We start from the raw sequence: 22,156 nt of genomic DNA, 5'->3' as shown, positions 1-22,156 counted from the left end.
TCCTTTTTCTGTGGCTTCCTCAGGATAGCAACACCCGTCCCTGAGGAAGCCACTTGAAGGTGAAATGGTGGCGCTGTTGGACGTAAGTGTTGCTTTATATCCATTGGCGCTTTCATTCAGCCTGCTTATAGAGGTTCAGGTCGAATGCTTATCATTTTGAATCACAGCATCGAGCACTTTAAATAACATAATCAGGTTTTCAGAATATCCCTAATGAATATGCATTATGATATACAATAGGGTTAACCAATATACTAAACAACTATATCTGCAATACATTATATTAATTGTTGAAACACATACAAAAATATCTTAATTTCAATAAAAATTTTCATTGCAATTCTATATTTAACATGATACACACTTAATTATAATGATAAAATGACCCTTCCAAAACCTAGTTCAAAAACACCCCTGAAATTTTCTGTTGACTGCAATACACATAGAGCAGATCCACATACTGTTCTTATCACATGTTCTTAAGTTCATCTACCTTATCAGTCCATATTCAGGAGTGAAAATATCCCTCTCAAACACCATAAAAACCACCCGAGGAAACCATTAGCCAGAGGGTTGGTAAACCGCTGCTTAATGCCTTACAATGAATCAATTAGTCTTGTTATGTAAACCCATTAGGGCAGTTCTTAATTCTTCCTGTCACCTCCACTATATGCAAATCTCTCTCTTGCATTTTCATTAGGGATATTCATGGCCCTGTGTTAGCAGCAGGGTCAGGAGCAGTCTGTCTAGATGCATGGGACCATCATGTCATGTAAACCAGCAGAGACTGAGGCTTCGCTGAACATAAGTTGACATCTCCATGCATCTAGACAGACTGCACTGGCTGCTGCTACTGATATCAGACCCTGGACAGGCCCCGACTTTCTTAAGTTTCTGCCTGTGAGGAAGGGGAAGGAACAAAAGATGGAAAGTTGAATGAAAAAGGAGAAGTGTGTCCTTGTGCCACTTTGTGGACACTTTTCGACTTGATTTGTAGTTTCCCTTTGAAAATAACTCATATGTCCATGAGTACAAAAGTACTTCAGTACCTTTAAACTACCCAGGATTTTCGAATTTGCCCTCTTTTCTGATGGATTACATAAACATCGGAGTATGCTTTTGTGTCAAGTAAGTTAGCAAACATGTAAATAGACAGAGCAGAACTAAATCTAAGTATTAATGATTCTATGTTTGTGCTTTCAGCCTCTGATTTCTGATGTTCATTACTACTACATAATCAAAGTATCGTTCTATTTCTCCTTATTGTTATCTCAATGTTTAGACATGAAAAGAAAGGTAAGAGAAATTGTTTAATGGATAACCAGATACTTTATTGAAGCATCTCCTTTTTTATTAGGTATATGAAAGAAAACAGTTGTTTTAATTCAGTAATATTTTGGTCTCCATACTTCTGAGAGACAAGAATGAAACTTAAAAGCATCTGTATTGCACTGAAAATGTTTTCCATTATGTTCCACATTTCAGAATTCTTTAATACTATAGAAGATCCATTCCAAAGTGCTGTCCGAGGGGAAAAAGGATGCTTCTCAGGAGTTCCCCTATGTGTGTATATGTACTAATGTGGGGGTGGGGGGAGGGGTGCAGCCCCATAATTTTCATTTCGCTTCATTTCCTGTATCATTTATGGGGATTTTTTTGTTCATTTTTTTTCAAAATTGTTTTCATTAATGGGCCTTTTTACTAAGCTATGTTAGGTGTTAATGGGTACCTAATGCAGCTTTTAGGGATATCAGCAAGCACTTGAAAATATTAAAAAAGTTTTTTTGGAGAGGACATGTCTGGAGGGGCAGAGAGTGGGCTTTTCTGCACTAACCAGTTACTGCTGCTACATTACCATGCAAGAACTGGTTAGCGCAGGACTATGACATGAGCTCTTACCAACTACAAATTGGGTGGTGGTAAGTGGTCACGTGGTTATAAAAAAAAAAAAAATAGCCGTGTGCTATTGGCAACATTAGCACACGACCATTAATACAAAAAGTAGAAAATGTGCCATTTTACAGCAGTGCTGAAAATAGCCTTAATGCATGGGAAAGATCTGCATAAGGGCACAGTAAAACCACTTTTTACCATGGCTTAGTAAAAGTACCACTAAAAGAACAATGCTGTTGGTAGTACTCACTCTTTCAGCAACATTTTGGGCAAGTCAATCCAACATGAAATGACATGGGAAATGGCATTTCAAAGGAATACATATGCTTATTACTTAACCAGTGTGTATATGTATTTCATAATGAATGACCATCAAGATCATTGTTCTCAAGAGCATTTTTCGTGGCTACCATTATATAACCAATTACAAACTTCTTCTGTAGAAACTAACGCCTTTTTCGCAGTTAAATATTTTGAATCAATGTAAAAAATGTTCCCCTAACATGGATTTTGTTTCGATGAGTTCATGTTGGGAGTCTGGATTTAAGATAATCTGTTATTGCAGGTGAAAAAGTATCTGAAACTGTTGTTCTCCGAGGACAAGCAGGCCATTAATTCTCACACTTGGGTAACGAGGTGCAGCATTGCCCACTCTGGAGCTTATGACAAGCTTAACTGAGCATGTGCGGGTGCCTTCTGGCTCACCACGAGAGCACAGTTACCACAATTGTTTTTCAACCACGGTGAGGAGAAGACTGCATTTGTGGTTTCTCTTCATGTCTAGTCTGGAAGAACTTATTTTTTAGTGCCTTTCGGCCTTGTTTTGGTGTGCCTGCTTTCAGGCTTAGCCCCCTTTTCTCCCTGTACTTTTTTGTTTCTTTTTTCCCAGTTTTAAGTATCCTTTATTTTTTCATGTCTTTGACCGCGTTTAAGCCTTGACTTTGGCCAGATTTTTCCCTTGCCCTTTTCTGGTGTCTTGCACCATTTGGCTGCAGAAGTTTTTCCGTCTATGTCTGCTAAAGTTCCCAGTGGCTTCATGCACTATACCTGGTACAATCAGAGTATCTCTGGTAAGGACATCCATTCTTGATGTCTTCAGTGTTTAGGACCTGACTATAGCTCTACTGTGTCCTCTGTCTTTGAATGAAGAAGAGGACTCAGATGTCCAGAAAGGCTCAACATGATAAAAGTTTTGGAGCCAGGTCCAAGTCCTTGATGTCGGCATCAAGGTCGTTAGCATCAATGTTGATGACTGAGCCAGTATCGGTCCACATTGCTGCTTCGAGACCCATGGACAATGGGAGCAGTAGTACGCCATAAGAACATAAGAGTAGCCATATTGGGTCAGACCAATGGTCCATCTAGCCCAGTATCCTTTTTCCAACAGTGGCCAAGCCAGGTCACAAGTACCTGGCAGAAATCCAAATTGTGGCAACATTGTATGCTATAAATCCCAGGGCAAGCAGTTGCTTCCCCATGTTTGTCTCAATAGCAGACTATGAACTTTTCCTCCAGGAACTTGTACAAACCTTTTTTAAACCCATATACGCTAACTGCTGTTACCACATCCTCTGGCAAAGAGCTTAACTATTCGTTGAGTGAAAAAATATTTCCTCCTATTTGTTTTCAAAAGTATTTCCATATAACTTCCTTGTGTGTCCCTGGTCTTTATACTTTTGGAATGAGTAAAAAATTGATTTATTCTACTTGTTCTTCAGCACTCAGGATTTTGTACACATCGATCATATCTCCCCTCACCCATCTATTTTCCAAGCTGAAGAGCCCTAACCTCTTTAGCCTTTCCTCTTTAGCTTATCCTCTTTAGCCTTTCCATCCCCTTTATCATTTTGGTTGCTCTCCTTTGAACTTTTTTTTTTTAATTCTGCTATATCTTTTTTGAGATACGGTGACCAGAACTGAACGTAGTTCACATACAGAGGCATTATAGTATTTTCAGTCTTATTCAGCATCCCCTTCCTAATAATTCCATCACCTGTCTCGACACTTACTGCTGGGCAGGGCTTCTGGGACCGACCTGTGTCGGATCTGACCCAGAGGTGACATGAGGATTCAACATTGTCTTCGTTGGCACCGAGGAGTTTCAATACTGAGCTGCGGGTGAAGACCAAGAAGCATTGGCATAGATTGTCCTTGACGCACTGTGTAGGGATGTTGAGGGATTTGGCACCCGAGAAGCATCGGCGCTGGGAGGACCGCTTCCCCTCGATCCAGGAGGTGCTGATGCATCGGTCCTCAAGCAGCCAGGACCCGACTCTCATCTCAGCCCCATCGGTTCTGCAGCCTGTCACGGAGCCGGCACCCCAGTCTTTCCCGGTTGTGACCCTCGATGAGCATATGCGTGCCTTGCATCCTGAGCTGCTGAATGGCCTTTTCAGTGGTGTGCATCAGCATCAGGGGTGCTTGCGCAAACCCTGCCACCCATTGTGGCCCTGCTTGGTCCTTAGCCATTGGTGCGGCCTCTGATGCTGGTCGTGTGCAGCTCCGTGTCGTCTGCCACCCAAGCCAGCACCCCCTCAACATTGGTGGATGAAGCTTCGCCAGAGTTGAGGCGGGAGCCAACTCCTCAATGCCTCTCTCGAGGACATGGCTCCTCTAAGTTGAGGCAGGCTCGGTCTCAGTCTTCTCAGGAGGAGCTGCTGTCTGACACCGATGAGAAACGCTCATGGAAGTCAAAGGAGGATCCAAGGTACTGTTCGGAGGATGAGTCCTATTGCATCCCTTCTGAACCCTCCCCAATGTTTGAAAGGAGAAAGTCTCCTCAGAGAGCCTTTCGTTCCTCTCTTTTATAATGAAATGGTTGAGACTATTCCATTTCATTTGGAGATGGAGGACGAGCCCAGGGCTAAGATACTTGAGGTCCTGGACTACAAGTCTCCTCATAGGAAGGCTGTGACTGTCCCTCTCCACAAGGTACTCAAGGAAGTCCTCGATCATAATTGGGAGTCCCCTCTGTCGGTCCCTGTCCTGCCTAAGAAGACTGACACGATTTATCAGATCCACAGTACACTTGGTTTTGATAGGCCACGGCTGCCTCACAATTCCATGGCTGTGGAATCAGCCCTCAAAAGAGCCAGGAATTCTAGAGACTGTGCCTTGGTGCCCCCAGACAGAGAAGCTAGGACCGTGGACCCTTTTGGGAGGAAGATGTTCCAGGCCTCAATGCTCGTGCCCGTATACAGTCTTACTAGCTCTGTACAAGCATGTACTTGTGGGACTGAGTGTGCAAGTTGTTAAACTTGGTGGACTGTCTCCCACTAGAGCAGGCTGAGTTGATGCACCAGTTGGCCAAGCAGCAGAGGGCGTGTTGTAAGCTTTTGGCCAGGGGTGCCTATGACTCCTTTGATGTGGCGTTCAGGATCTCTGCTCAAAGTATAGCAATGCGCAGACTCTCATGGCTGCATGTTTCTGACCTGGAACTGTCAGTTCAGCAGAGGTTGGTAGATGCCCTTTGCCGGGGAGATAAGCTTTTTGGAGAAAAGGTTGAGGAGTTCACTGACCAAATCAAGAAGCACACTGATATCATTTCTTTTCTCTCTCCTGCTGGGCACCTTCTGCATCAGCTTCCACCTCTAGGAGGTCTTTTGGCAAGTCGAGAAGGTTCAGGCTCAACCCCACTGTTCATTGTGTTCGTTCTTGTCAACAGCGTGCACCTAAGGCCCCTACTGCTCTCCAGTCAAAGCAAGGGATGAGCTTTTGACTGGCTCAAACAGAGCATAGCTGCTGCAAAAGTGTCCGTACCAGATGATTTCCCGGTTGGGGGGAGGCTGAAGTTTTTCTACGAAAGGTGGCCACTTATAACCTCCGACTGGTAGGTTCTCCAAATAGTCCGGTTTGGATACGCCCTAAATTGGCTTCACAAACCTCCAAATTGCCTACCAAGAGGTCATTACTTAAGCTGTCAGCACAAGCAGGTACTTGCAGAGAAACTTTCAGCCCTTCTGAAGACCCAAGTGGTCAAGCCCATTCCATCAGGGGAGGAAGGGTGGGAATTCTATTCCAGGTACTTCCTCATGAAAAAGAAGACAGGAGTGTTGCGTCCCATCCTAGACCTAAGGGCCCTGAACAAATTCCTGCTCAAAGAAAAGTTCAGGATGGTTTCCCTGGGCACCCTTCTACCCATGATTCAGGAAAATGATTAGCTGTGCTCGTTGGACTTAAAGGATGTATATACTCGCATCCTGATACTTCCAGCCTACCGGAAGTGTCTACGATTTCGGCTGGGAAAACATCGCTACCAGTACCGTGTGTTGTCTTTTGGCATCGTGTCAGCTCCCAGGGTTTTTACCAAATATGTAGTGGTAGTCACAGCGTCGCTAGCAGACATGGAGTCCATGTGTTCCCTTATCTTGACGATTGGCTGGAGAAGAGCAAGTTGGAGGACAGTGTTTGGGAGTCCATTTAGAAGACTGTTCAGGTGCTCGAGCTACTAGGGTTCATTTAAAACTACTCCAAGTCCCATCTTCACCCTTCTCCCAGAGCCCAGGGCAGACACTCTAGTCACAGTGGCTTCTCAGGTTCCAGCCTCAGCAGGTCACTGCTCAGCAAATGTTGAGGTTGTTGGGCCACATGATGTCCACAGTATACGTAACACACATGACATACCTTCACATGAAGTTAGCCCAATGGACTCTAGCTTCTCAGTGGTGTAAAGCCACAAGATGTCAGAAGATGTCATCCATCAGGCTTATTTTCAAAAGAGAAGGGCGCCCATCTTCCGAGACAAATCAGGAGATGGGCGTCCTTCTCTCAGGGTTGCCCAAATTGGCAAAATCGAAAGCTGCTTTTGGGTGCCCTCAACTGCTTTCTGTCGCAGGGATGACCAAAGTTCACGGGGGTGTGTCGGCAGCGTAGCGAAGGCAGGACTGGGGCTTGCTTAAGAGATGGGCGTCCTCGGCCGGTAATGGAAAAAAGAAGGGCGTCCCTGACGAGCACTTGGCCAACTTTACTTGGTCCATTTTTTCTTACGACCAAGCCTCAAAAAGGTGCCAGAACTGACTAGATGATCACCGGAGGGAATCGGGGATGACTTCCCCTTATTTCCCCAGTGGTCACTAACCACCTCCCACCCTAAAAAAAACAATTTTTTTTTTGCCAGCCTCTATGTCCTGCCCAGCTCCGTGACAGCAGTATGCAGGTCCCTGGAGCAGTTTTAGTGGGTGCAGTGCATTTCAGGCAGGCGGACCCAGGCCCATCCTCCCCTACCACACTTGTGGTGGTAAATGTGAGCCCTTTAAAACCCACCAGAAACCCACTGTACCCACATCTAGGTGCCCCCCTTCACCCATTAGGGCTATGGTAGTGGTGTACAGTTGTGGGGTTTGGGGGGCTCAACACACCAGGTAAGGGAGCCATGCACCTAGGAGCAATTTCTGAAGTCCACTGCAGTGCCCCCTAGGGTGCCCGGTTGGTGTCCTGGCATGTGAAGGGGACCAGTGCACTACGAATGCTGGCTCCTCCCATGACCAAATGGCTTGGATTTGGTCGTTTCTGAGATGGGCGTCCTTGGTTTCCATTATTGCCGAAAACCGGGGACGGCCATCTCTAAGGTCGACCTAAATGTTGAGATTTGGGTGTCCCCGACCGTATTATCGAAACGAAAGATGGACGCACATCTTGTTTCAATAATATGGGTTTCCCTGCCCCTTTACGGAGCCATCCTGCGAGGATGGCCCCAGGAAAACTTGGGCGCCCCATTCGATTATGCCCCTCAACGTGTCCCCAAAGCTTGTTCACTCCTTTCTATGGTGGACCATTTGAACCAATTTGACTCAGCCGCAAAAGTTGCTGATGAAGGATGCATCTCATCTGGGTTGGGGAGCTCATGTGGATGGGTTTCACACTCGAGGAGTTTGGTCTGCTCAGGAAACGGTTAGGGTGGTGGACTTTGGTCCTGAGGAACTGAGTTTGATTCCCACTTCAGGCACAGGCAGCTCCTTGTGACTCTGGGCAAGTCACTTAACCCTCCATTGCCCCATGTAAGCCGCATTGAGCCTGCCATGAGTGGGAAAGCGCGGGGTACAAGTGTAACAAAAAAAAACAACAGATCTTCAGATCAATCTTCTGGAGCTCTGGGCAATCTGGAACACTCTAAAGACTTTCAGAGATTGGCTGTATCACCAAATTGTGCTCATTCAAACATACAATCAGGTTGCCATGTATTAAACTGGGTCACACCCTCTGTGTCAGGAGGCCGTACAGATGTGGCACTGGGCTCACTGGCATGGCATCTACCTTTGAGCCACTTATCTAGTGGGCAAAAACAACAGTCTGGCCGACAGGCTGAGCAGCATTATGCAACCACATGAGTGGTCTCTCAACCTGGGCATTGCCCAGGAGATCTTCTGAGTATGGGGCACCCTCTCGTTGGATCTCTTTGCCACTCAAATGAATCACAAAGTCCCTCAGTTCTGTTCTAGGCTTCAGGCCCATGAGAGACTAGCCTTCCTCCTTCATTGGGGGACAGGTTTTATGTATGCATATCCTCCCATTCCTCTTGTGGGGAAGTCTTTGGTGAAACTGAACATGTCCATGGGACCATGATCTTGATCGCGCCTTACTGGCCTTTGCAGATCTGGCTCCCTGTTCTTCTGGTTATCCTCGGAGGAACCATGGATTGGAATATTTTCTGACCCTCCTCATAGATCACAACCTTCAGTCTCTGACCCTCACAACCTGGATGTTGAGAGCATAGAATTTGCTTCATTGGTTCTGTCGGAGGGTGTTTCTTGAGTCTTATTGGCTTCTAGGAAAGATTCCACAAGGAGGTGTTACTCTTTCAAATGGAGGGGGTTTGCCATCTGGTGTGCGGGCAAGGCCCTAGATCCCCTTTCTTGCCCTACACAGGCCCTGCTTGAATACCTTCTACACCTTTCTGAGTCTGGTCAAGACCAAATCAGTAAGGGTTCACCTCAGTGCAATTAGTGCTTATCATCAACGTATAGAGGGTAAGCCCATCTCTGGACAGCCTCTAGTTCATTTCATGTGAGGTTTGCTTTTGTCAAAGCCCCCTGTCAGACCTCTGCCTGTGTCATGGGACCTCAACGTTGTTCTCACCCAGCTGATGAAAGCTCCGTTTGAGCCATTGAATTCTTGCCATCTGAAGTACTTGACCTGGAAAGTCATTTTCTTGGTGGTTGTTACTTCAGCTTGTAGGTTTAGTGAGCTTCAGGCTCTAATAGTGAATGCACCTTTACTAAGTTCCATCACAACAGAGTAATCCTCTGCACGTACCCTAAGTTCCTGTCGAAGGTTGTGTCGGAGCTCCATCTGAACCAGTCGATTGTCTTGCCAACATTTTTTTCCCAACCTTTTGCCCATCCTGGTGAGTGCACCTTGCACACCTTGGACTGCAAGCAAGCACTGGCCTGCTACATGGAGCGGAGTTCCAAGTAGCCCCACAGATAGTCCGCCCAACTTTTTGTTTCTTTTGATCCCAACAGGATGGGGATCGCCATCGGGAAATGCACCATCTCTAATTGGCTGGAAGATTTCCTTCACTTATGCCCAGGCTTGGCTAACTCTGGAGGGGCATGTCAAGGCTCACAATGTCAGAGCCATGGCTGTGTCGGAAGCCCATTTGCGGTCAGCCTCGATTGAAGAAATTTGCAAGACTGCGGCGTGGTCTTCAGTCCACACATTCACATCTCATTACTGCCTTGAGCAGGATACCCGACACAACAGTTGGTTCAGACAGACAGCTTTGCAGAATCTGTTTGGGATCTAGAAACCATCTTCCCCCCCCCCCCCCCCCCCCAGAACTGTTTTGTTCTGTTCCAGGCTGCACTCTCACTCAATTTGTATATAACTTTCAGGTTAATCTGAGTACTGTTCTCGCCTTTGCAAGGCCCAATTGATGAATGTTTGTTATTTTCGGTGAGCCTAGATGCTAGGGATACCCCAATTGTGAGAATTAATGGCCTGCTTGTCCTTGGAGAAAGCGAAGGTACTTATCTGTAGCAGGTATTCCCTGAGGACAGCAGGCCTTTTATTCTCACAAACCCTCCCACCTCCCCTAGGTGTTGTCTACTATTTTTCCTTTTTATGCTGTAGTATTTAACTGCGGTAACCACACTCTCGCAGCGGGCTGGAAGGCACCTGCACATGCATGGTGTAGAGTGTTTCATGCTTCACAAAACTCTGTTAAGCTTGTCATAAGCTCCAGACCGGGCAACACAGTGCTGCATTACACAATTGTGAGAATATAAGGCCTGCTGTCCTCGGAAAATCTTCACTTTTTTGGAAAATAGATGGGGGAGGGAACTGCTGTGTTCCCTTCATTTTTCTTTCCTTCTTGGGTGATTAGAAATTTATTTGAACAGAAGCGTGGTTCCTTATGCATATGGGTACCTACATGGTTCACCCTTGTATTGGCTGTCATCCTCCTTCCATCCTCCACAGGCTTCCCTTCACAATGTGCCTGGTTGTTTTGTTTAGCTTAATATGCAGAGATGGGTAGTACTTGTACTTTGTTATAGTACTTAAGTACAATTCGCAGTACTTTTACTTGTAACGAATTACTTTTTACTTGTAACGAGTTACATTTAAGCTGTACTTTTGTACTTAGTAACAAAGTACAAATTTGGAAAGTGGTTAAAAAAAAAAGTATTTTCCATTCCTCTGCTTCTCCCCTTCTACAGGCTTTCCGAGTGATGTCAGATGCAGCTTGCAGGTAATTGGGCCCAATCTACAGGTCCCAAAAAAAGCTGAGCTGGGACCAGAAGTTTGAACCCAATCAAATACAAGCCAGAGTCTGACATCACCCGGAAACCCTAGTCCCCACCCTCTATACCTGCCCAGAACAGCTGTTTTGAATGGCTATTACTTTGTTGTTGTCAGGCTCAGCTGCCTCCCCAGCCTGAACTACACCTTCACTGTGTGCAGGGTCTGATCCCTCTTCCCTCCCATCTACTATGGCCCTGCAGCACAGTCTTTCTCCCTCCCTCCTCTTGCACCTCTAATAAAACTAATCCAGCTTGTTTTGTTTTCCAATAGGTTTATTAATGTTCTTCTGCCCACTGCAATGCTCAGGGTATTGTTTGTTTTCTAGGAAGGACCTTCTGTGATCCCCTGGAAGTTTGCTTGTAAACATACTAGATTCTGTGGTCCAACTTCTTAAGAATACTTTTTACTTTGTAGTAAAAAAAAAAGTAGTTTTAAGAGCTGTACATTATTACTTTTACTTGAGTATTTTTATTTTTTTGGATAAGACTTTCTACTTTTACTTCACTTTGGGATCTGTTTACTAAGCCGCACTAGCGGCTGTCCCGGCGCAAATGCCAGCAGATCTCATTCACTTTGAATGGGCTTTGTCAGCATTAGTGCTGGGACAGCCGCTAGCGTGGCTTAGTAAACAGGAGCATTCTTTTGAAGCCAGTACTTTTACTTTTTACTTAAGTAATGAATCCATCTGTGTTAATATGATAATAACAAAATTAGATTGACGTGGAGGGTCATTTTAGATATGACGTCTAAGTCCGACTTTAGACGTTTTGCAAAAAACGTTCAAAATTTGAATAGGCAAGAAATTCATTTTCAAAAAAGAAAAATGTCTATCTTTTGTTTTTGAAAATACTGTTTCTAACAAGGTTTTTTGCTTTGGACGTTTTGGTTTTTGGTCCATTAAAAAAAAAAAAAAGTAGTCCAAGTGAAAAACTCAGAAAATCAAGCCATTGGGATGTAGGAGGGGCCAGCATTTTTAGCAGACTGGTCTCCCAGACATCCCAGGAGATAAATGGGGTACCCTAGGGGGCACTGCAGTGGACTTCAAAAACATGCTCCTAGGTACACATCTCACTGTTGCTCCTTTATCTTGTCTACTGAGCCCCCCCCCCCCCCAAAAAAAAAAAAAAAACCCATTGCCCACAACTGTACACCACTACAATAGCCCTTATGGGTGAAGGGGGCACCTGTACGTGGGTACAGTGGGTTTCTGGTGAGTTTTGGAAAGTTCACAGTTTTCCCCCACAAATGTGACAGGTAGAGGGAGATAGGGACCAGAGTCCCCCAGTCCATGGTGCACTGCACTGACTACTGCACTACTCCAGGGAACCTGCATGCTGCTGTAATAGACGTGGCTCTAACATCTGATGCTGTCATAGAGGCTGCTAAATCATATTTGTATTCACATTTTGGGGAGATGGGAGGGGTTCAGTGACCACTGGGGGGTATTGGGGGGTCACCCCTGATTCCCTCCAGTGGTCATCTGGTCATTTAGGGCACCCTTTTGTGCTTTATTCATTATAAAAACAGGTTTAGCACAAAACATCTTAGTTTAAGTCCTGGACGTTCCATTATGGCTGAAAAACGTCCAAGTGGTAGGATCACCCAGATCCCGCCTCTGGTCATGCCCTTTTGTGGTTTGAATGCACTATTGATGGATTTCATAGAAAAATGTCTAAAAATTGGTTTTGAAAATACCAATTTGGACATTTTTGTGAGAAAAAAGGCCAAATGCAGATTTATGCCACGATGGGAAATGAGCAGTGAGAGAACCCACAACAAATATTAACTGCAAGGTGTTTTACTTGTTATAATGAAGTTATTCTATAATTTATGGAAGAAGGGGATTTTGTTTTCTTGCTAGTAGCAAACGTTTTTGTTATGACTTTGTGTATTCTGTATGAATTTGTTGTAAACTTGTTCCGACTGTAAAGTAGGAACAGATACAGATGGCTGCGCTTCTTCTACCCCTTGGAGCACACTCAGAGTGTGTGCTGAGGGGCATAACCAAGCTTTAACTTTGACTTATGACTATCTAGTGGATTGATTATGTATAACTGGCATTATGGTAGAGCCTAGAAATGAGAAGCTGCAGCATCTTTTTATTTCTTGTGGCTAAAATCCAGGGCTGCAAAACTTTGAGGTGCAAAATCATAAAGGACCAAAGATGATATACTTAATCCAAAAAGTCTCTTCAGCCATACTTAAAAACATTTTCTTTTTTTCTAACTACAAGCCATGAAATATGGAAATTTTTTTTGAAAAAAGAGTAAACAAAAAAATAATTATGGAATAACAAAATTTTGAAAAAGTAAAAATGTATGTTCATGTGTGATAGTCAAACCCCTAGGTTTTTTTTTTTTTTTTAGCAAGAATGGGACATTAGCACAATCCCTACATATTAAAATGTTCTTTTATTTATAATTAGTCTTGTCACTAGAATATATTATTTGTGGTACCTAAAATATTCTCAAAGGACATTCATTTTTCAATGTTATACTTACAAACGTTTTTCTGCTTTCCAAAATGGCTGATTGCTCTATTAAATCTGATTGTTCAAGAAGATACTACTACTACAAATCATTCTATAGCACTACCAGTCACACGCAGCGCTTCACAATGCCAGATATCAGAAAAATTAGTGCTGTAGTAAAATGGTGTATCATGTCATGATCATCCCAGGGCTTTGACCTGGTTCATGATTTGCTTAAGAGACTGCTGAGAATAGTGTGATCCGAAACCTAATAGCATGATATTAAAAAGCCTGTAAAACATTTATGTGTTACAAAATTTCTTGAGAACTTGTTATTCCTATATGTTGTTCCTATACCGTCTGACAAAACAATTTACATTAATGAAAATGTAACACATAAGAGGAAACAAACTTTAATAACATAGGGAAGAAATTCTTGTGGTCATGGATTCAGCAGGAGTGCTAGAATCTGCAGAATGGAAGTATTTGAATACTTTACTCAGTCATGTAACCCCTATATCCACTAGTCATTGAGGGTCCTATTCACACCAGTCAAAACCAATGCTTGAATATATTTAACAGTTTCTCAACCAATCTCAAGAGGATGTTACCATAGTAAAAGTGAAGGGTGGTCTATAACAGGGCTGTAATCAGAGATGCACATTTTTTATATATACTTTTTCACTTAAGGAAACAAAATTAGCAAGATGGAACATCTTATCATGCTGGACCAGTCCAGATGAATGGGTTATGCTCCCCAACCAGCAGACAGAGGCAGAGAACACTGACATTTCAGTGATGTTATCACTAGCATAAAGAGTGATGCAGCTCTGGAACTTGTCAATATTTCTCTGCCTCCAGCACATGGTGCAGGATAGACTGTAAATCCAAGAAGATAGGAGGAGCCTCCACGGAAAGTCAAAGCAAAACAGCAAAAGTAGAGGCTGACAAATGTGCAAACCAATAGGGAGATAATATCGAAAACCAGTTTATTCAGAATATTCATATCAAGGACCCGACACGGTCCGTGTTTCGGCGCCAAAGCGCCTGCCTCAGGGGTCACAATCAACTTTCTACAAAAAAAACCAGGACAAATTAAAAACATAATATTAAGAGATTTCAAATAAAATATATCCGCCTTAATAAAATATGTAGCCAAACATATACGGACATTCATAATAGTATTGCACATTTGTAAATGTATAATGATAAATTATGTAAAAAAATGTTAATATATTATAATTATGTAAGCAGATATTGTGGATAGAGAAACACCAAGCAATGAAAAGTGATAACTGTCAAATAAATGACTGATAAATGAAAGGCATAGGTCAGGCTGATGAAATATCAACATATCTACATATATATTTATCCTGATCTAATAGTAAAAAATACATTCATACAACTTGAACAAGTAAAATGCTTCAAGACATCATGATCCGACACCATTTAAAACTACATTATATTTACATATTAATTATAAATATAATTCAATGAAATAATGTCAAACCTCTGAGAAGAAGCTGATAGGCTTGAATAATTCCTTTATGTATGCAAGTTAATCCACTGTAAAAGGATAAAAGCATTTTTAAAATACTACAGAGGGATAAAATTCCTGTTATTTCATAAAAATGTAAATCAGTTAAAATGGGCCATTCTATATATATATGTATATAGATCATCATCTTTATACAAAACATAGGATAAATATATATGTAGATATATTGATGTTTCATCAGCCTGACCTATGCCTTTCATTTATCAGTCATTTATTTGACAGTTATCACTTTTCATTGTTTGGTGTTTCTCTGTCCACAATATCTGCTTACATAATTATAATATATTAACATTTTTTTTTACATAATTTATCATTATACATTTACAAAATGTGCAATACTATTATGAATGTCCGTATATGTTTGGCTACATATTTTATTAAGGTGGATATATTTTATTTGAAATCTCTTATTATTATGTTTTTAATTTGTCCTGTTTTTTTGTAGAAAGTTGATTGTGACCCCTGAGGCAGGCGCTTTGGCGTCGAAACACGGACCGTGTCGGGTCCTTGATATGAATATTCTGAATAAACTGGTTTTTGATATTATCTCCCTATTGGTTTGCGCATTTGTCAGCCTCTACTTTTGCTGTTTTGCAGGATAGACTGTGCCATCAGTGGCAACTCTGGGCTCTGGCACATACAATTATTCCTCACAGATAAAGTTGAAAGCACATATAATATACAGTTTCTGGAGTCACCTCAGTAACAGCATGACGCTACCACACCCCCTTAATGACACTCTCTCACAGTAGCAGAACCACCATAAAACTCACAGTCCCTCCCAGGGGGGAAGTGACATGTGAGGTGACGGAGCAAGGAGGGCATAGTCCAGAAGTATAAAAGCTCAGGCTACGGCTAGGTTAAGGAGGCCCAGTGGGAAACAGCCACACCTGAGTGCATATACCTCCACCATATACATGTGAGTTGCAACCATGACAGTCAAGAAGGTCAAGATCAGCTTAGGACATTGCAGATTTGAATCTTTACATAAAAACATACTGGGACAGACCAAATGTTCATCAAGTCCAGTATCCTATTTCCAACAGTGGCCAATGTAGGTCACAAGCATAGGAGCCGACTCTGTGGGTGCTTGAGCACCCCCAATATTGAGATAATTCCTTTTATGTGTCCAAGGAAGGGTTATTTCCATGGGGCTTAGCACCCCCAATAATTTTGAAAAGTTGGCTCCTATGGTCACAAGTATCTGGCAAGATCTCAAAACAGTAAAACAGATTTTATGCTGCTTATCCTAGAAATAAGCAGTGGATTTTCCCAAGTCCATCTTAATAATGGCTTATGGACTTTTCTTTTAGGAAATTATAACATGACATTTATTCTTATAGCCTGCAATACCTTGCGGTTCGATACAGGTTACAAAAGAAAAAAGAAGCTGAACAATTAGGAAATACAATATTGTACAAATAGCACAAAATATACCAATAACAATCACTTCTTACTAAAATTCTGAAACAAATTTGTCTTCAATAAACATCTGAAATGAATATAACTTAAAGCTTGCATTATTAAAAGAGATATCTTTTCCCAATTTAGCAGCTGATATGCTAATAAACAGTCTATCATTTTCTTCCTAGATTTACCCTTTAAAGATGGGGAAGAGAGCGTATTTCTTAATCAAATATCACACTTGAATTGGACAGAACAAAACAAATATGAAGGAGCTAATCCATACGATACTTTATACATCACACAAGACAATTTAAAAATAACCCGAGCTGCCACTGGTAACCAATGAATTCTAGAATAGTAGAATGTTAAGTGGTCGAAACGTTTTAAAGAATAAATCAATCTCAGTGCAATGTTTTGAATTGTCTACAATTTTCGCATTAATACTTGAGAACATCCCAAATAGATAATATTACAGTAGTCCAAGGAACTTAGCAATAAAGCCTGGACCAACAACCGAAAGTGATGAAGTTCAAAATATTTACAAATACAACACAATTTACATATCAGGAAAAAAAAAAGCTTTCTGGACTACCTGAAGCTCCTGGGTACCTGTTGAATCAAAAAACACCCCTAAAATCCTTACAGAGGGGGAAAAACATATTTTTGTTTATTAATTATAATATGAGATTCCACAGGCTCCCTGAAGCCTGTAATCAACAGCAATTTTGTCTTTTCTATATTTAACTTTAATTTATGGGCAGACATCCAACATTCTAGTGTGCTAAATACTGACTGTATGGTAGATAATTCTTTGGAAATTTCTAATTGAACTGGAAGAAGAACAGTGATAACGTCCACATAACAAAATGACATCCCAAGGTTTTCCAGTGTAAATCCCAATGAATGTACATATAAATTAAACAATAATGGAGATAAAGGGGAACCTCGAGGAATCCCACATACGTTACTCCAGCTACCCGACAAATTGTTTGACATTTTAACTCCATATTTCCTGTTCAGAAGAAAGCCCTGAAACCAAGATTTAATAGATCCTGAAATTCCTATAGCATCAAGAACTTCAAAATCTAGCAGGTTAAAAGCATTGGATAGATCAAATTGGAGAAGGAGTACTTTCTTCCCTTCACTAAGCCACAATCAAACTAAATTAAACATTGTGCCCACTACAGTTTCTGTACTGAATTTTGAGCAAAATCCTGATTGAGAAGCATGAAGAATATGATGCTGTTCTAAACCCTGCTAAGCTAACTGCTTTTCCCATATTCTCTGGCAATGAATTTCAGAGTTTAATTACACATTAAGTAAAAAAATATTTTCTTCAGTTTGTTTTAACTTTACTACTTAGAAGCTTCACTGGGTGCCCCTTAGTCCTAGTATTTTTGGAAAGAGTAAACAAGCAATTCACGTCTACCTGTTCCACTCCACTCATTATTTTATAGACCTCTATTGTATCTCCCTTCAGCCATCTCTTCTCCAAACCAAAGAGCCCTAAGCTGCTTTAGCCTTTCCTTAGAGGGAAGTTGTTCCATCTCCTTTTTCATTTTTGTCGCCTTTCTCTGTAATTTTTCTAATTCACTATATCTTTTTTGAGATGCAGTGACCAGAATTGCACACCGTATTCGAGGTTTGGTTGTACTATGGAGTGATACAAAGGCATTATAACATTCTCATCTTTGTTTCTATTCCTTTCCTAATCATTCCTAACATTCTATTTGCTTTATTAGCTGCTGCTGCACACTAAGCAGAGGGTTTCAATGTATCATCAGTGATCATGACACCTAGATCCTTTTCCTGGTTGGTGACTCCTAATGTGGAACCTTGCATTACGTAGCTATAGTTTGGGTTCCTCTTTCTCACATGCATCACTTTGTACAAGCTCATATTAAACGTCATCTGCTTTTGAATTCCCAGACTCCCAGTCTCATAAGATCCTCTTGCAATTTTTCACAATCCTCTTGTAATTTAACTGCTTTGAATTACTTTCAGGCTTATTTTTGAAAGAGAAGGACACCCATCTTTAGACACAAATCGCAAGATGGGCGTCCTTCTCACAGGGTCGCCCAAATCGGTATAATCGAAAGCCGATTTTGGGCGTCCCCAACTGCTTTCCGTCGCTGGGACAACCAAAGTCCCCAGGAGCATGTCGGAAGCGTAGTGAAGGCGGGACTGGGGCGTGCCTAACACATGGGCATCCTCGACCCATAATGGAAAAAAAGGATGTCCCTGACGAGCATTTGGATGACTTTACCTGGTCCTGTTTTTCTTACGAGCAAGGCACAAAAAGGTGCCCGAACTGACCAGATGACCACCGGAGGGAATCAGGGATGACCTCCCCTTACTCCCCCAGAGGTTACTAACCCCCTCCCACCCTAAAAAAAATTTTTTTAAATATTTTGTGCCAGCCTCTATGCCAGCCTCAGATGTCATACTGAGGTCCATCACAGCAGTATGCAGGTCTCTGGAGCAGTTTTAGTGGGTGCAGTGCACTTCAGACAGGCGGACCCAGGCCCATACCCCCCTACCTGTTATACTTGTGGTGGTAAATGTGAGCCCTCCAAAACCCAGCAGAAATCCACTATACCAACATGTAGGTACCCCCTTCACCCATAAGGGCTATGGTAGTGGTGTACAGTTGTGGGGAGTGGGTTTTGGGGCCTTAGCACACAAGGTAAGGGAGCTATGCACCTGGGAGCAATTTTTGAAGTCCACTGCAGTGCCCCCTAGGGTGCCCGGTTGGTGTCCTGGCATGTCAGAGGGACCAGTGCACTACGAATGCTGGCTCCTCCCTTGGCCAACTGGCTTGAATTTGGTCGTTTCTGGGATGGGCGTCCTCGGTTTCTATTATCGCTGAAAATCAGAAACGACCAAGTCTAGGGACGACCATAAATTTCAAGATTTGGGCGTCCCTGACCATATTATTGAAACGAAAGATGGGCATCCATCTTGTTTCGATAATACGGGTTTCCACGCCCCTTCAACAGGACGTTTTGTGAGGACGTCCTCAGCAATATTTGGGCGTCCCTTTCGATTATGCCCCTCTTTGTATCATCAGCAAATTTACTTTGTGTCATCAGCAAATTTACTAATCTCACTAGTTATTACCATCTCTGGATCATTTATGTTTAACTCATTTTTATTAGGTTTCCAAAAGCAACAGAACATCCATAAAATGAACAATCTACCGAGAAGATTTTCATGTACAGGTGCTTTAAACATTAACAATGCTACTCCTCTCCTCTCCCAGCCTCTACATCCCCCCTTCCCCCCTCTTCCTCTCCCCTCTCTGGATCATTTATAAATATGTTAAAAAGCAGTAGTCCCAGCAAAGACCACTGAGAAATCCTACTATCTATTCTTCTCCATTGAAAATACTGACCATTTAACCCTCTTCGGTTTTCTTTTAACCAGTTTTTAATCCACAATAGGACATTACTTCCTAATTTCTGCAGGAGTCTTTCATGAGGTACTTTGTCAAATGGCTTTTGAAAATCCAGATACACAATCCTGCTTATAATCGAAAGAGAAAAACGCCTATATTGTGACCCAAATCGGGAGATGGGCGTCTTCTCCCGTGGGCGCCCAAATTGGTATAATCGAAAGCCGATTTTGGGCGTTTCCAACTGCAATCCGTCGCGGAAATGGGTAAAGTTGACGGGGGCGTGTCGGAGGCATGGTGAAGGCGGGACTGGGGCGTGGTTATCAGCCGAGGAGAGATGGGCGTCTTTAGCTGATAATAAAAAAAAAAGGCATTTTTAACACGATTTTGAGTCACTTTTTTTGGACCCTTTTTATTCACGAACAAGTCCCAAAAAAGTGCCCCAACTGCCCAGATGACCACTGGAGGGAATCAGGGATGACCTCCCCGGACTCCCCCAGTGGTCACTAACCCCCTCCCACCAAAAAAAAACCCACTTTAAAAACTTTTTTTCCAGCCTCTTTGCCAGCCTCAAATGCCGTACCCACCTCCATGACAGCAGAATGTGTTCTATCCTCTGACAGCCTTTCCCTGGTTCTGATGTGGGTCTCGGGTGAGTTTGACACCTTTTCTGTTATGCGCACTGCAGAGTCACATCAGCAATGCATTGTGGTGGGTGTAGGGTATTGGGCTCCATAATTCCACTAGCTTGTGGCAAATGCTCACGATGTTGGTAGTTGGTAGGCTGTACGCCCATGGTGCTTTTCCCCCTGCTAACTGGGTCAGAGGGTGTCCAGTTTTGTTTCCGATAGTCCATGAGGTAGTAGCCATTTTTGTAAGCCAGTTTTACCTCCCTTTCATGTGTTAGCCACGTTAGAGAATTTAGTTCTTACATTGAATGTTGCTGAAAGAGGGCATTGTACACCATTCTGCCAGCTCTGACCTACTGCTAATCTCAGTACCAGGGAGACTCGTTGCCAGTGGGGCACAACCTCTGATCTGCAGTTAACTGTGAGTAAGCGTGCTTATTCCAATAAAGGACGTTTTCGGAGAGATTAGTCTTCAGGTGTCAACTGGTGTGCCAATGTTATACAGCAGCAACAAGTCCTAGAGGCCTGCGTGTATGCAGGTCCCTGGACCACTTTTAGTGGGTACCGCAGTGCACTTCAGGTAGGTGGAACCAGGCCCATCCCCCCCTACCTGTAACACTTATGCTGGTAAATGGGAGGCCTCCAAAACCCACTGTACCCAGTGTGGGTACTCCCTTCACCCCTAAGAGCTATGGTAGTGTTGTACATTTGTAGGTAGTGAGTTTTGGGGGAGGGGGGTTGGGTGCTCAGCACCCGTGGTAAGGGAGCTATGCATGTGAGAGCTTTTTCTGAAGTCCACCGCACTGACCTAGGGTGCCCAGTTGGTGTCCTGACATATCAGGGGGGCCAGTGTACTACTGGTCCTGGCCCCTCCCATGACCAAATGGCTTGGATTAGGATGTTTTTGAGCTGGGCGTTTTTAGTTTCCATTATCGCTAAAAAAAACAAACGCCCAGCTCAAAAACGTCCATTTTTTCGAAAATATGGTTCGGTCCGCCCCTTCACAGACCCGTTCTCGGAGATAAACGCCCATGGAGATAGGCGTTTGCGTTCGATTATGCCCCTCCACATCAACTGGCTCACCTTTTAGCCACATACGTATTCACCCCTTCAAAGAAATGTAGTAGATTGGTGAGGCAAGATTCCCTTGACTAAATCCATGTTGGTTTTGCCTCATTAATCCATGCTTATGTATATGCTCTGTAATTTTGTTCTTTGAACTGGTCGGAATCAGGCCAGCCTGTGCTATTTGCTAAAGATTCTACTGGAAACTCTGGGAGTCCAGGCCAGAGTTAAGTGGAGTGTGCTGCCATAGTGCATGCCATAGCCCTGCGGGAGCAGGCCACAAGAGGAAATTCTTACATGTCAGGACTAGGTTCTGTCTACTTTCTCCCCCACCTGTGAATTAAACAGGACCCTTTACCTAACACCTTTAATAAATAATATTTCTGTTCACCTTAACCCGCTGTGTTGCTCCATTTTAACCGGGCTCTGGGCCTACCCTCATTCACAATACTACACAGCAACACAAACTTTCTACCACCAGGCACTTGGAGATAACACAAACCCCAACAGAAATACAGTCCAGACCTACAGTATGTATCAAAGCTCCAATATCAAAAACAGCACTGACTCCCAGGACTCAAACACCAAAACTCCTGTTGCATCAGACCCTAGCTTCACTCTAGGTGCTCAAGGGCATCAATAAGGATATCCCTAATGAATATGCATGAGAGAGATTTACATAAAATAGAGGTAGTAGACACGCATATCCACTCTCATACATATTCATTATCAACCTCAAGTAACTACCTCACTCTTTATTGAAAATTCCATAAATTTCTTTATTGAAAACTCTCACCATTAAAATCATATAAAATCTTATATAACTCCTAAATAATATTAACCCAACACTCCATCTCATCCTCACCATTCATTCCTCATTCAATCATGTGGGTTCAAACAACCATGGAGCTTTTTAAACTTTTGATATTTACTCCCTATAGGATATTCCACTAGTCAAACACAAATAATACACTTTTTTTCCAGCAATAGTTCCTTAT

General features: G+C 42.8%; 1 protein-coding gene across 3 annotated transcripts in view; it reads left to right on the top strand.

Annotated features, from left to right (window-relative positions):
* Positions 1–22,156, top strand: part of CERS6 (ceramide synthase 6) — a 270,865-nt gene that overhangs the window by 149,948 nt on the left and 98,761 nt on the right. For 2 of the 3 annotated variants that reach the window (XM_030209471.1, XM_030209469.1), the window contains exon 6: positions 1,204–1,296. The exons of the other annotated variant lie outside the window; for it this stretch is intronic. In XM_030209471.1, the coding sequence (XP_030065331.1) occupies positions 1,204–1,296 (93 nt within the window). The remainder of the gene's footprint in view (positions 1–1,203; positions 1,297–22,156) is intronic. 3 annotated transcript variants of the gene reach the window in all.

Source organism: Microcaecilia unicolor, chromosome 7 (genome assembly GCF_901765095.1).
Source record: "Microcaecilia unicolor chromosome 7, aMicUni1.1, whole genome shotgun sequence".
Classification (NCBI taxonomy): Eukaryota; Metazoa; Chordata; class Amphibia; order Gymnophiona; family Siphonopidae; genus Microcaecilia; species Microcaecilia unicolor.
This window is presented reverse-complemented; position numbering and strand designations above follow the sequence as displayed.